The following is a 15,041-nucleotide window of genomic DNA, read 5'->3' as shown; positions in this document are numbered from 1 at the left end:
TTAGCCAAATTTTACATTACAGCATGTTTCACTCTGTTGGGGGTATGGTTTCACTGTTTAATAAATAATGCATAATTTCATCGAGAATTCGATTTTTCTATTTTAACCAAATTTTCAACACTTTTTTGCTTACACCGTCCATTGTGATTCCATTCATTGTATGGCACTCAGAGATCCAGCCGACACATGATCGCAATACGCAACATTTGTGTCTGACGCAAGCTGCTACGCCAAACCCCGTTTTACCATCATCAATGGCGCCCTTCCTACATGACTCACACCAAAAAGCGTGCTTTTCCTGTTTAGACTTCACTGGATAAACGAGCATAAGTAACGCAGGTGACAAGAAGCGCCGTAGCACCGGCTTTAAGTCTGGGCCACTGACTCATTCCCTCTTACTGTGCCTTAAAAATAACCGATGGCCGCGGTTACGTAATGGCTACGTGCCGTCCACCACATCAGCACCGGCGGTAGAGGCGTCTAAATAAGTTTCTCGTTCTCCCGTCTATTCTCGGAGCCAGCACTACACATACAGTATGCCTTTTCTATCCTTTCCCTCTCTTCGCTCTCCATGTCGACTTGTATACGCGTATTACACTGAGGTGCATCATTGAGGCGCTAAGATGCAATGCGGTTGGTGCAAAGTGTGCCTCATCAGCGCCTGCGCGAAATCGAAAGTGGACGTCGTAAGTACGTTTATGCAAGAAAGCCGAAGGAAAAACAGCTGTCATCGTAATCACCTTCTATATACACTAGGAAATAGTTACAAAAAGAGAAACATGTCCACTAAAACTGGCCGCGAACTGTCGGCCCTTTTAGTAAGTCCGGCTACGATAGACAAGTAGAAGTAGGACAAGAAAGGTCATGGTGACAACGCAGTGCCATTATACTGGAGCTATAGCGCATGGGTTACGGTCGCACTAGTAGTGTAGTAACTGAGAGCTGGTTACTGGCCAGGCTGCGTTTAATGCGCTGGCGAGCGAAAGAGCTATTACACGATGGAGGGGCTAATCATCGGCATCAATGCGGCTATTAGGTCACGGCTGTGTGTAGTCGGAGTTGTTCGAGGGCCAGCATCCCTACTAGCAGTAACTACTTCGTTCCCCGCCCTTATGCTATACCACTGTTATCACATTTAGTTCGTCCACATAACTATCTGCTTTTCGGCGTGTCACGACTTCTGGGGTTAGAGAGACACCGTTATATGAAATTACCAAACTGCAAAGTAAATGGTCTCGATCCGCTGGCACACGAACGGTCCATGTATGTTCTGTTATAGTCAAGGGAACGGTGTTGAAACTAAGGGATCTACCAGGAGATAGCTCGTTGCGCTTCGAGAAGGCCAGGACTCGCTAGAAGTCGCGAAGAGTCGAGGATCATGGACAGCTAAACGGGACAACGTCTACGCTAACAACAATGACGATGCTAATAATTATGCCATCATTGTAACCTTTGCGTAGGTCGTCTTGATTATCTAACTCCTTTGCGTACTCATACTTAGTTATTAGTAAACCTCTACTTATTATATCGCAAGAAAGAAAAACAATGCAAATAAGGCAGCAATGGCTTCGAGCGCTCTTAAAGGGACCAACTAGGTACTAAAGGTATGTCAAGCTTACAAGTACAAGGATGAAGCAGAATAAAAATTACGCTTCTAGTAAAATAACACCGTGATAAAAGATGCGTTGTAATTTGTGGTGATGTCAACGACAGCGACAGATAGCCAGAAGGGATTTCCTTCTTTTTCAGTGCTGAAAACAGGTGCTTTAGATGCATCGCTCGATATACGTCTAGCACAATTTTTGAAGGTAACGTCTGCTATCATGTGTATATAAACGTGACGGAATAAAAAACAAACAAGTGAAAAACATTCGTAGAACATGAAGCTTAATCAAGTCGTAAAAGTCAATTCTTAATCGGTCCATACACACGCTATATCTGCAGGTATTGACTTCTGTAAACCCCGATATAGACTGCCAGCCGCAGCCAAAGGCGGCGGCAGGCAGAACAGAAGAAAACTATCAGAAATTGGGTAGCGCTATCAACGGCGCGGGAACGTCCAACGGGAAAACGAGTAATAAACGACCGACAGAAACGCAAGATTTGCATGGCTAGTGACCAAAGAACCGGGTCAACGAACGATCAATGTGGGCGTGCAACAGAAAAACTTCCAAAGGCGTTGGAATGACGGGAAGGTTCCGCACCCTATCAATCGTTATGGCCTACATAGCGAATCGCAGCGAAGGTGCCGAGGGCTCGGGTACTCAATCGGCCTGAACGAGCCGCAGTAAAGCTTCACTTAGCCAAACCTTAGCCATTATCAACGTAAGGGAAGCCTGGTACTAATGTTCAAAGTGACGAGAACAACCACCATACGGCTGTAAGGTGAAATGTCGGTTACTCGGAATAAGACGATTTAACATGCGGACGAAAGGAAAATCAGTAAGTGGGGAAAAAATCGCTTTTTAGTCAGGCAGACGCACACTGTCATCACACAAGTACCCACGTACAGCGGTTGCCTTTCCAAAGAAGGTGGCACTCAATTGTGACATCGCTGCAGCCGTTAAATTTGCTGGACCTCCTAATTGAAAAAAATGACGAATTAACCTTAGCAATATAAGATGTGAGTTAGGTCTGATCAAGCTTAGAAACGCGTTACTAAGACTGTTAAAAAGATACTCACTTTACCAGCACAAGAATAGTTTGGTAGGCTAAAAGTTCGCCATATAGAAACAGCTACATATCTTCGATTTGAAAGCGTTTATCGTGTTCTATTTAGCACAAGGCAACACTGTCTTCTGTGTACTAGCATACCTATGTTGATCTAATAAAGGTACGCAACGAGTTTCCAACACGCATACCCTATACACGTTAGCTATTCATAATTAGTCAGCGACCAACTATTTGATGACAAAATCTTTATCTAGGTAACCTTTCAGGTGCAAAATCCACTACAGTTACTCACTGAAGTAGGCTGCGCTGCCGACCGAGCTTGCGATGCCGCTATTATCGCTACTGCTGCTACTGCTACTGCTACTGCTGCTGCTGCTACTGCTGCTGCTGCTGCTGCTGCTGCTGCTAACACTGTTCATAAAGGCTGGGCTTTTTTGATGACCAGCTGACGCAAGATGGTACTGGCGAGCGGTAGAGTTTGTGGTCGGCACGCCGACGCCGTTATTGTTGTGCTCTCTATTAATGCTGTTGTTGCGGTCGTTCATCTGCTGTCCTCCGCCAGACTGCGCAGTCGCTAGTGGTCCCGTTGGAATCGGACAGGACTGCATTAGGGGTTGCGTTGCGCCTGTAACTGACGCTGTTGTTACTGCGGACTGTGTGCTGTTAACAGTCGCTACCGAAATGGCGTGCAGGTGATGCCCAGCTGACGGAGCTGCTGACGGCGAAGGTCCGGCCTGTCCTGGTGCAGATCCAGCCCCCGCCGAACATTTGGCCGGCAAAGGCGGCGGAGCCTTCGCCTGATCCATGTTGCTACTGCATTGCCCTGTGGAAAAGATCGACGATTATCGATGTGAATAACCGCGGTGTAGGTATTAGTTTTTTTTTTTTGTGCTGTTACAAGCTGAAAACTGGGGGGCAAGTAAACCGAATAACATGATCTTCAACAGAGTGACCGGACTGCGGCAGTTGCACTGAGCGAACAACAATAGGGTTTTCCATAGAATCAAGCCTTACAAGGGATGCTGTCCAACTCAACGTAGAGATGAGGCGCGAGTAAATGAAATAGAGCGATAGTGGCGATGATCAGATTCCACTCCGAGTAGGGTGGTCCAGGTTCGCGCGAAATTGAAAGAATTTACATTTGGTTCAAGCCGCGCATTGCCCATACTTCCGTTTATAACAAAAATACATAGTCGTTTTATAAAAATATTGGCTAGCTCAACCTTCATATTCTTTAATACGTTATTTTTAGATGCTTCCTTCTATCCTTCTCGAGCAGTTAGCTTTTTACGAAGTTCTTTTAGACTCAATTACAGGCTTGCTACTGAAGCGCGTCCACTGTTTTTTGCCTCCAGCCGGTAGACTCCCATATCGTCAGTGCTAACTCACTTCCATGTGCCACCTATAGCGCTCGCGTACACCAACATACACATGTGTACATGTGTGTTCTAAAGCGATACCGACAAGAACATTATAAATCACCCTACGTACCACATATATTCTGCTGGAGTGTAGACATTATAACAACGGCATCTTATCGCATTTACTCGGGTCAGACCACCACTGTGAATGTCCATACTTTTGTATTGATTCACAAACTAATGAGCGTTTATTCGCTGTCCACAATACACGACACAGTCACCGTACAATTACTCTTATTGCCCCCTTTTACGGAGTTTACGTATCCATATCACAGTAACTCAAACACCATTGCACGCCAACATTACAAGCAGCCTCAGTCAGCATTTAACATAGAACGCCGCGGCATATGGCGGTCACACTTTATTGCTGGATACATCAAGTGACTAGCACAACGATATCGCCTATAGTTAGTGCACAAAATAGACGCGGCTCTCCGATTCCGAAATGACGATCAAGTATAGGTTTAGATTGTCGGGTAGGAATCTGGTAGTAAAAAAAAGATACTTAAAGTCTAGCAATGTGAGCCATCGGTGCATGAACGCACCGGCAGGCACCACAGCCGCCGAACATTGCCCAAGAGCATAAGTCCATTATGCTGGTGACTTTGTAGTAGGCTGCTGCTGGTAGTTTTGCACTTTCCGGGCAACGATAGGCCTGCTATTTTAGGCAGAACTGCTAATGTGGGCCAAGTCGAACGGTCCACCAGCTATTTAGTCCGTCTGTTCTCCAGCGAGGGCTTTGAAATCAGTTGCTCTCCGTTTTGCAAAAATCAATCGCTCAGCAGCCAAACGCAGGCTACTGCACGTTCATTTCGACGTGAACACACGCGCGAAAGTGTGTGTCGCCCTGCTTCCTGGTGTATCGATACGTCTGCGCGCATATGGCGTACGGGCTCAGTGACTGGACGTCTAGTTGCTTTTGGCACCACAAGGTGTGCAGAAACTGGTACTTCAAAACACTGCGCGACATCTACACTAGACGTTAGCGACAGCCCTAGCAACAGCATCGGCGAGAGCAGCTGCCATTAGCAGCGAAACGCCGTCTGGACGCGATAAACCGCTCCTTTCCTATTTCACTCGGCGCCGCCGCCGCCGCCGCCGCCCGAAATTCAAGCCGAGTCGAATCGAGCAGTCCCATTCGCTACTGGTTAGGCCGTTCAAGGCTCTCCAACTAGTCCTCATAAAGAACTGGCTAGGAGCGACTATGACACTGGTTCCTCAAAGGGTTGTTATTGGCTACGTCACTATGTGAGTCCCTGGCCAATGCGAGCACAATGCAACGGTCTGTTAAATGTTATATTGTAACAGCGCTAGCAGTTCATAATTGAATCGACAATGGAGGCCCTCGTGGACCAAAATAGATTTCGCATGTAGAGTAAAATATGCAACTGCTGGTTAACGGTTAACAGCGTTTACATTAGGCCGAGCAATTGGTGAACCTGGCGGTTCGTAATGGCTGCTGGCTAAGCTATGCACTAGTTCGCTAACGCCAACGTGATCATCACTGAAAGAATGCTTGCGTAAAGGTTGTATAGTATCTGGCGGACGATGTACGTCCAACGCCGCTGTAAATCAGCATACAGATATATCGTCATGATAACGATTTCACGGATTCTGTGTAGCTGATGTCAGTGATCCTGACCCTATAAGGATTCGTTTATAAAATAGACACCAATTACTCTAACACGTTTAGCTAAATGCTACTACATGCTTATTTTGACTACGTAACACAATCGCTTACCGGCGTATATGTAAGTTCGTCTAGACGATCAAAATAACCAACAAGACGCCTACGCTATTGAGCACTTCTAAAGTGGTAATATAAAATATTGTTGAAATAGATAAATCTGTCATCTTTTCGCCGACAGGTCACGTGTGCATCTCTGCCAATTTTCACTTGTACCTGACGTTTCAGATCTTTCAAGCGTGACCTTATAATGGCCAGCCAGGTTTTAGATGTAATATCGTCGACAATTGATCAACCTTTTGTTTATGCGATGTCGATTCATTAGTGAAAATCCTAATAATGTTAGCGCACCCTAGTTTACCTTTCTCGCATATCACGGTGACACTGTTCAGGATTGATCGGGTTTGCGTTAGCTTCACATCGCTCCTATTGATATAGTGTAACATGGTCAGCCAATGAAGCTCGCACGTTTTTCTTCAAACGTGTTCAAACAATGGCTAGCAATACGGCGTGAATTTATGCCAGAGACATCGCTAAGGATCCAATTCAGTGATTAGATCGCAGGGACGTATCAATGATATATGCATTGCATCAAGCGACGCGTCAATTCTCAACGATGCATGCTGTCGTACAGCGTGCAACTTAGTATCCTTAAGGAGACCTAATTATCTTCAAGAAGAACATCATTTCCTTGGAATATGCTGCACGGCCGCCTCGTAATACCATCACTCTTTCCCCTCTAACTCTCGATTAGTTGTGTACGGCCCGTCGGACAAACACGATGAAACTAAATATGCACATTCAGTTCTCGTGAGCCATCATAATCACGGCTAGCTTTGGCTAATTACAACGATACAATGATTATTCAGTTTACCTTGCGAAGTTTATTGACTCGGAGTACTGCTCATCATCATCATCTAACTTGTATAGCATCTATATAAGCTGCTTCAAAAGGCAATCGACCCTGTAACAGAGACCCATTATCTGCAACCGGGCCAAATCAACACAAGCTGTCGCTTTTCCCCAAGAATGGGTCATTTTCCCGACTGTCTCCAACTCTTAGAGTCCCCCTCTATCATGGTAGCCTCTTTATGATCACCTATTCCGAATATCCAGTGGCCAGTTATTTCGACGGCGTAATTAACCTGGTTAAACTGCTTGCTCGCAGCCCTAGCGCCGTCTTAAAGAGGCACAGCTATCTCCGAACCGACCGTCAGACGTGATCATTCCTCGAATACAGGCGAACCACGTGATGAAGGTAACGGCGATGACAACGGAGGACAAGCAGAAACGGATCCTCGTGAACAGCGGCCAGATAACCGCAGATTCATTTCAAAAAGCGACTTCAAGTAAAAGTTATTCGCAGTGGCAAAGCTAAAGTCGTACATCCTGTTTAAATCGACCGCCGTAGAAGGAAGCCTTTCTGATGTACGTCTGCTTCAGAATTATGCATTTGGCTCCTTCGTCGGAACGCGCGTGTATGAAACAATGGTCAGAAATAAGCTTCGGAAGGAACGCGATGCCAAGACTAAACAGGCTTCCCCTGTCAAGGGAAACCTGATAATAAAAAAAGCAGCGCTTTGTAACACGACTGGCCGAGAGATGCGAATTAAATGAAGGAATTTGATGAGAGCTTAAAGAATTTATATGTAGGAAGATAAAAAGACAATTATTCAGCTGGGTTAGGGTCGAAGACGAATAATTGTTTGTGATACGTTACTGGGTCTGATTCAAGAGAAAATTCGTGTGAAAGACGCGGTATATCGTTTCGTTACGCCGCGCCAAAACTTCACGAAGTGACGGATTTCACAGGGCGCGAACTCCATGTGGCTCCAAAAACGGCGAATTTTCGACAACGTCATTTAGAATAATACGAGTACCGATTATTTCTAAAATTCTAGCAATACTTCCGTACCGATCAGATCCGTGGCTGGCTAGCTTTTTAATGCTGCCGAGCACGGTATCTAGTAAACGGCGAGAAATTGTAGAGAAGATGTACGGCTTAGATTGTAGAATCCACCTAAATAATAAATAATTCGCATTAACTCATCTGCATTAGACAAAATATCGTCTATTAATGTTTGTGATTCTCAAAAGATAACCATAAATCGTCAACACTGGAAGCTGCACAGGTGGCTAGCTCATTGGTAAAAGTAAGCAAGCGGTAATTACTTCATTCAGGACAAAAGTTCTACCAGTTCAATGATTTGGTACCCCCATTTTAATTGAGAAGCAGACCCAACTGTTTCAAATGAATGATCTTGCCGTGTGTAAAAATATCTTTAATAATCAACTAATTACGCTATTATTCCTACCTCAAACTGTGTGGTTACTAAACAATTACAAATCATCGTAACAATCTAAATAAAACCATGTACATTTTAACGCATTTGCATGCAGCAAGGAATATTCGTCTTTGTTTAATATTCATTTGCTGAAGCCAGTCATTGCATATTGAACGCGCAACATTCAAAAAATGTCATAGAAAACAAATTAAAAAAATCAAAAAAACAACTATCTCTTTGACATTCAATTGTTTCATCTTCGTGACCTACTATTAGTTCGCTTTTGAAAAGGTCCTACAACATAATTTTCTGGTTTGAACCCATTAGCCGTTGTCTATGCACTCACAATGGATACAATTATGGATGCGCTAAATGATTTTTCGGAACTTTGTTAATGTCTGACTATTGGTGCTGGGTAATGTAAGATGAATGATAGAGCGATAATGCGGCTGGCCAGTGCGAGTTAAAACGCAACGGAAAGACGGACGCTGTTCTACTGACGCTACTGCATCGGGGCAGAAGCCTAAAGTAGTCCTGCGGTACGCTTTTGACGAATCGAATGTAGCGGGAAGCTTCAGCACACAGCAAAACAAAATCAGTTACGTCGGGTGAGCCCAGAGCTTTTCCGCCCTAACTGGTGGCCCAATACCAAGAAAGAGACAACTATTATCTATCACGATTGAGTATGATATGCTTTCAGTACTGATTTTAATAAAAAATAGTTGCCTATTTAGAAGTAATCCTAAATCTATAGAGTGAATATCCGCAAGAAGCGACTCAGTCAGTTCTAGACTGCTCCACCTATTTAGTTCTTTTTTAGCTTGATTATCGCGCTGTTAGATAGAAGCTTAATAGGCAAATATAATTTAAGTGTTTGCTCTATTTACAAAGTTGCAATTTTGACAACGTTTAGGTTTTCAAAAAATAAAGGATAATTTAATATTAAGCGGTCAAAGCGCATCAGTACCAAATCGTTGCGTCCTAAGTTTAAAGTTGCTGCTGACCAACGTGGAAAACCTAAAAAACGACAACCCAAAGCAGGTATATAATACGAAGGACACATTATCCATAGGCGAGAATTTTGACAAAAAACCTGCCTTTGTTCTTTTCACGCTTTCCTCTACTACGACGGTTCGTACATTTAACGTGCATTGATGCAGCATCGCTGTTTATAGCTTTCATGTAGACATTGAAGCTCTCCAAAATCGACGCTAACTTAGGATTTTCGAATGCAAACTTACTCAAGTGCTTTCTCTGGCGAAACTTAGGGCATTTTTGCCGTGTTAGAGATATATCGATCCCTTGCCTTGAGTTCAACATGTCTGGAGTTTCATATAGCTTACTTGCACAGGAAGTATTTACGGCACTGTTTTTTTGGACGTCAGTAGGCAGCCTTACGCTGCTGCGAGATAACAGTTACTGTTCTGGTGGCCATGGCATCGACGGAAACCCTTGACTACAGCGGTTTCGCTGTCTGCGACGCGATCGCCACCATCAGAAGGAACACTGACAAGTGGCGGCACTGTCGCGGACCCTATCGTTGCTGTGGACAACGTAAAGCCGCTAGATTTGTAAAGGTACCTTCAATTGCTCTGGACAGATAAGACTTCGTTCTCAGCTACGGCTTCGGTCTCGTAGCCTAAACAGATCAAACAAAGGGCTCTCGCAGCTTCTACAGGCACAGACGTACAGTGCGGTCACTACATTAACCACGGATCAGTTCCGTATTGAATCTAGCAGCGTGAATGACGTGTGCAGACAAACCGGCGTTGAGGTAGGGGCTCACCGATTACGCGAGACTTCTTTCAAACCACATCATCCTCATCGAAACTGGCGAAGTACACAAAATGAATGAATGGCCAGGAAAAATTTGGGAAAAAAAGAAACCTTAATTCAATGAGAGTCGTCAAAAAAAACATATGGAATACGACGGATAGCTGATAAGGAGCGAGTCAGGCCGGTCAAAACAAAGTGCCAATATCGCACGAGGAGAAAGCGAAAAGAAAAAAGAGCGTAAACCTCCAAGTGAAGAGCACAATAGGAAGGTCTGATGGAGTGTAGGATAAGGCATCAGAACTGAACCACTATCTATCTTAGCCCTCAGGGACAAATAAATCGGACAGCCGTGTGGATATGAAAAAAAAAAGAGGGCTAACCAAAGGTGGCAGAGATAGACACAACGATAACATACGGAAGGAAAACGCAGGTCCGTTTGCAAGGAATCAATTTTTATTTGTGGTTGGTAACAACACAAATGGACGGAGACAGGATCAGTGAAAAAGGCTTCTCAGACTACATTCCTAGGAAAAAGCATCTCTTTTCAAAATATTATATCATTATTACTGCGACCAATGATCTAGGTGAGATTCACAGCCTATTCCGCTGTCTAGGCGCGCATGACTACTTTCAAGCCGGTTACGGCCTCTGACGCGAACATGTTTCTTTGGTCGTTACTCGACATTGTGCAACTAAGTTACATTGTACTTTTTAATAAGGATAAAAACAACAATAACAAATAGATAGAAGTTTGTAGTCTAACAAAGTCTAGTTTAGATTTCGTCTAGTATTGCATGTGTACTCTCCATATTTTCAACCCGCACTTGACCAACATTAATGCTAGCTATAAAATCGAATTTCGCGGGATTTGGTCAGCAACAGAAGGAAGGAAGCCTTTGTTGCCTGTTGAAATGTCGGCCAGTCCATTGGCTCTCAGGGGTTCATTGGCTTTAAATTGGGTGGGCCTTGTCAGCAGGTGTTGGTTCCGTCGTCTTCTGATTCATTTATTACGATGGCCGCTTACCCGGAATTTGGCCGGATGAACAAGAGCTCGTTTCACGCGGCCACTGCCATGGTTCGCTACTCATCGAGCAACAACTGGCCGCCCAGGTAAATTAGAACGGTATGAATAACAGCCGGGCGTAACAGCGGATTCCTCACCGGCTTTAACAACTCTTGATGCTACAACTTGGAGCAATTTTCTTTGTAAGCTCTCTATCGTCGTCACAGATAATACGGAAGGTTAACGTTGGACACTGGCTGCTGCCTATTTCGGACCAAACGTTTGGTCGTCCCAACTAATGGTTACAAACCTAAAAAGCGACAAGCCAGGACACGCCATATTGGAAAAAGTACAGTAGATGTACAATTTTAAACAATTCATGTACCGAAAATTACAACATAATTGATAAGGCAAGTAGTTGTGGTTTGGCAGACAGATATATAGATGTGTCGCCACCTCTCTAATGATCATTAGGCTAAACGAAAATATATTCGGATTAAGTAGACTGTTATAATATTTAACATGGGAATGTTTCACAAATACGAGCCTTTGTTTTGGTCGATGTAGGCATTGCACACGAACGTACGGTTGAAAAACTGCGAAGAAGCAGGAAAGCTTCAATGAATAACGGTAGCTGTTGGCAGTTGATGTCAAAATACTCCGAATGACCAAGTAAAGACCATGGAGATTGAACGCGTACTATGTACATATGTCGCGTTCAATCTTCATACATATATAATCAAAAAAGGTAAATATTGATAGTCCCATCTATCTAGCTTTCCGACGTAGCTTCAGCTTTAACTATAGATTCAGTAGGCAATAAGCATCGTTGTTGACATCGATTGTCATCTTTCTTCTTTTATCCGTTATCCTTTACAAATTATTTCCTAAACAATGCAAATGTTGTTCGAAACGCAATTCCAACAGCCAGTTTAGTTTTGCAAGTCCGTTATTATTGGTTTGTTGATATTGTTGATTGGTTGTTGTAACTGCGTCGTTGATAAACGACAGGCCCACAGATCCAGCCGAAGTCGTTGAGCAAATCCTAATTAGGTGAATATTCCTAATTTTTTATTTAATCCACGCGTTCAATTAATTAATTATCAGACTAATCAAAAAGATTATACACAATAATTAAACCGAATGAACGCACGACCGAAGCAATACAGTCGCCGCAGAGTAATCCTTTTTCATTGATATTATCTGTGAAACTATAGAACCCATCTGCCGACAAATTAATAAAGCACTGACCGACGTTACATGTTTATCTTAACTAAAGGTCCTGCCTACCAAGAAGTGCACTTCTAAATCTGCCAAATTGATGATCGCCTTCGCTGCCTTCTTTATTTAAAAATTTTTAATAAAATTTGCCTTGCTATTTGTTCGAAGCCGCTGACACCTGTTTATCAATGTCTCTAAGCGAAAATGTTACAATACCAAAAAGAGGATATCCGTCAAATCCTGATCACTAAATGTAAATATTGTAATCGGAAAACGTGTTCGAGATAAATTTTAGAGTCCCTTTCACAGAATTGTGTTGAGTTTTTTCTATCCAAGGGCAGCCTGTGTAAATGCATTTGGATCGAAATGGGCTTTCGCTGCACAACGATTTGAAAATTGCAAAATATATGATAATTTATATGGAATTAATATGAAAATGTTATTATTTGGTGATAGAATAGATTACACTTTAAACGAATAGCAACAGCTATGCTAAGTTTAGAGGCAGAGCCATTGAAGTCTAGAAAAAAAAACACGCCACAGCTAAATCCGAATCCTAAAAAATCGCTAACATATTAGTCATACTGATTGTGTTGCCGTTGTACCAAGCATTTGTGGCTGCGTAATTAAGGCGTTGGACTTGAAATCCACTGGGGTCTTCCTGCGCAGGTTCGAACCCTACCGACTTGGTTTTTATTATGACAAAATCATTCCACTCTACGATCCAGACAAGCAACGTATTTTGTGCCCGATAACCGTTTTGTTTTTACTTCTCACCACATAGCACAGCATTCGAAAATATCTATTGCTTAAAGAAATCTTACGTCATTTAAATATAGTGCAACCACAACGATTTCTCTACCATTATGATGGCAATATTATTATTATTTAACATCTTAGCTCTTTTTCTATTAAAAAACAACTGGAATTTCATTAAGCGATAACACGTCTTAGCACCCGTAGCAGCGAACGTAGCCATATTCAAGAATGATTTGACTGACTCACTCTGTACCAATGCCGAAGCTCTCTGCTGCAAAAGACGTTGTCACACCGCCCTTTAGCTCATCGTCGCCACGGTCTTTTTTTGCCGAACTCGCTTCTAGCAACAGCAATAACATTGAGAGTCATCAAACTTCGATGGTACACAGCTTCTGCTCGCTCCGCCAGTTAACCCTTACCACTTCTGCCTTTTCTATTGCTTGATAGCAAGTCCAAGAGCCTCTGTTTTCTGCTTGATTCCGTTCGCCGCAACGTCACCTTCTGCCATCAATTTGATTCGCTCATCCCGAAATTAGCGTACGCCATCATATCGCCAACGTTTCTCATTGTTGAGAACATACGTGACGGATACGAGGTGAGGGGAAAGGCTCATCTTGAAATAAAGTCACTTAGCGATTTGAGAGTTTCCACCTTGCCAGAGTATACGTACATTGCACAGCGTAGGTTGAATATGAGTACAGGATACAATATATTCTAGGTAAGTGTTAAACGATTAAGAGACTTTTGTCTTACCCTCTCACTGTATACATATCTACAACTAGTGCTACTACCGGATCGAAAGTCCGATCGTCAAGACACAGCGCGTTAAGGGCATTCTTTTATAATCATCACGGTAGTCGTTTGTCGATGCTGTTTGAGCTCGCCGGATCATTCGCACTCCTAACGACATACACCTTCAATAGCCGTAGACATATTGGCCAAAGTGGCAAGAGCATGGCAGAGACACCCAGCGCTACTGCACGGTGGTCCCATGCGATAAGCTAGACGGGTTGTCTGATTGCCGTTGCCTGTCTTTCTCTCGTTTGCTCGTGCTATGTTAGTTTCCAACAGCAACGGCAGCTGGCGGAACGGAAAAGAGTGAAGGACGCTGTTGTCGCGATTGGCCCCAAGCGTCAAACGCCTTACCATCGCCACCCGTAAGAGCAGCAGCATCATCAAAGACACACAAATAGGGAGACGAGCGGGAATGCATGACAAGAGATCTCAGACAGCAGTACGGCACGGAAAAAATGCGGCTCATAAAGCTGCCGCTGCTTCTGCCGTAAAAATTGTGTCCATTCACAATTTTTGTTGGGGTTGGATGTCTATTGATATTAGACAGTTCACGCTGCCGCAACTGACAACGAATGCAATCCAACTTACTGAGTGTGGAGCAATTAACTCAAGCGCGAAAGAAGGGGAACACTGAACGCCGGCAGACGCGCATGCGGAGCAAGAGCAGCGCAACGCTGTTTGCAATCGTGACACCAACAACGATACTAATAATGCCTGCGAACACGACGACGACGACAACAGCACCAGTAAGACTATACTGTCACAGGTAATAGGCTCGATATTACGATGCGCAACTGTAGAAGAGTGTTAGGGAACCGAAACAAGGCTTTCCTTTACGATCCAGCCTAAAACATAAACACAAGAGGGTATATGATGTGAGGAAAATTGTAAATAAACAACAACAAAGTAGGTAAAAAAAATGTGAGGAAGCATTAAACTGCTGTCATTGGAACGACGTTGAGAAAGCAGCCGTTTCTAAGCGAACATACACCCGAAATCAGACAAGACAACTAGGCGATTATATAAGAACATTCAGGCATATTTATCTTTGCTATACTACGCGTAATCATATTTAGATGACATGAATACTTAAATAACTTGAACAGATCAGCACGAATAAACACGTTTCAGGCAAGGTCGACCAGTTCGGCCTCGACAGGCGTGAATGTTCAAAAAAAAAAAAAGATTTACCAAGGAATTCCTTTCTGTACGGAACAATATATGATCATTCTGTAGAGTTATTGGCATTGTATTATGCAAATGTTATTATTTGGTGATACGACATATTACACTTTAAAGGAATAGCAGTGCCTATGACAAGTTTAGAGGCAGAGCCGTTGAAGCTTACAAAAACAATGCAAGAGCTAAGTAGAGTCCCAAAAAATCGCCAAGATTTAGTCATACTTATTATGTACTCATCT

The 15,041-nt window shown here is 43.4% G+C and overlaps 1 protein-coding gene across 4 annotated transcripts; it reads right to left on the bottom strand.

The window, feature by feature from the left end:
- Positions 1 to 6: 6 nt before the first annotated feature.
- On the bottom strand, positions 7 to 14,747 carry LOC111273114 (uncharacterized). Of its 4 annotated transcripts, none has more exons than XM_022854804.2 (3): positions 14,209 to 14,747; positions 2,966 to 3,496; positions 7 to 661 (listed from the first exon to the last, which is right to left on the bottom strand). In XM_022854804.2, exons 2-3 carry the CDS (start codon positions 3,477 to 3,479, stop codon positions 546 to 548), a joined length of 630 nt encoding a protein of 209 aa, XP_022710539.1. In that variant the 5' UTR covers positions 3,480 to 3,496; positions 14,209 to 14,747; the 3' UTR covers positions 7 to 545. The 4 variants fall into 4 exon arrangements, with proteins under 4 accessions (XP_022710539.1, XP_022710538.1, XP_022710540.1 ...); XM_022854803.2 differs by having other exon boundaries at positions 13,072 to 14,746; XM_022854805.2 differs by lacking the exon at positions 14,209 to 14,747 and adding an exon at positions 3,688 to 5,094.
- Between the last annotated feature and the right edge of the window lie 294 nt (positions 14,748 to 15,041).

The sequence above is a fragment of the Varroa jacobsoni genome, unplaced genomic scaffold, assembly GCF_002532875.2.
Source record: "Varroa jacobsoni isolate VJ856 unplaced genomic scaffold, vjacob_1.0 contig04850, whole genome shotgun sequence".
Taxonomy (NCBI): domain Eukaryota; kingdom Metazoa; phylum Arthropoda; class Arachnida; order Mesostigmata; family Varroidae; genus Varroa; species Varroa jacobsoni.
Note: the sequence above shows the minus strand (reverse complement) of the source record. Positions and strands in the feature narration are given on the sequence as shown.

Bases quoted from the DNA above. Each gene is read 5' to 3' on its own strand.
- LOC111273114 (XM_022854802.2), bottom strand. From the start codon at position 4,192: ATGTCTACACTCCAGCAGAATATATGTG. The intron at 3,497-4,164 runs GTACGTAGGGTG...TCTTTTCCACAG, and splicing joins ACTCCAGCAGAATATATGTG to GGCAATGCAGTAGCAACATG. The intron at 662-2,965 runs GTGAGTAACTGT...GATTTCGCGCAG, and splicing joins CGGCAGCGCAGCCTACTTCA to GCGCTGATGAGGCACACTTT.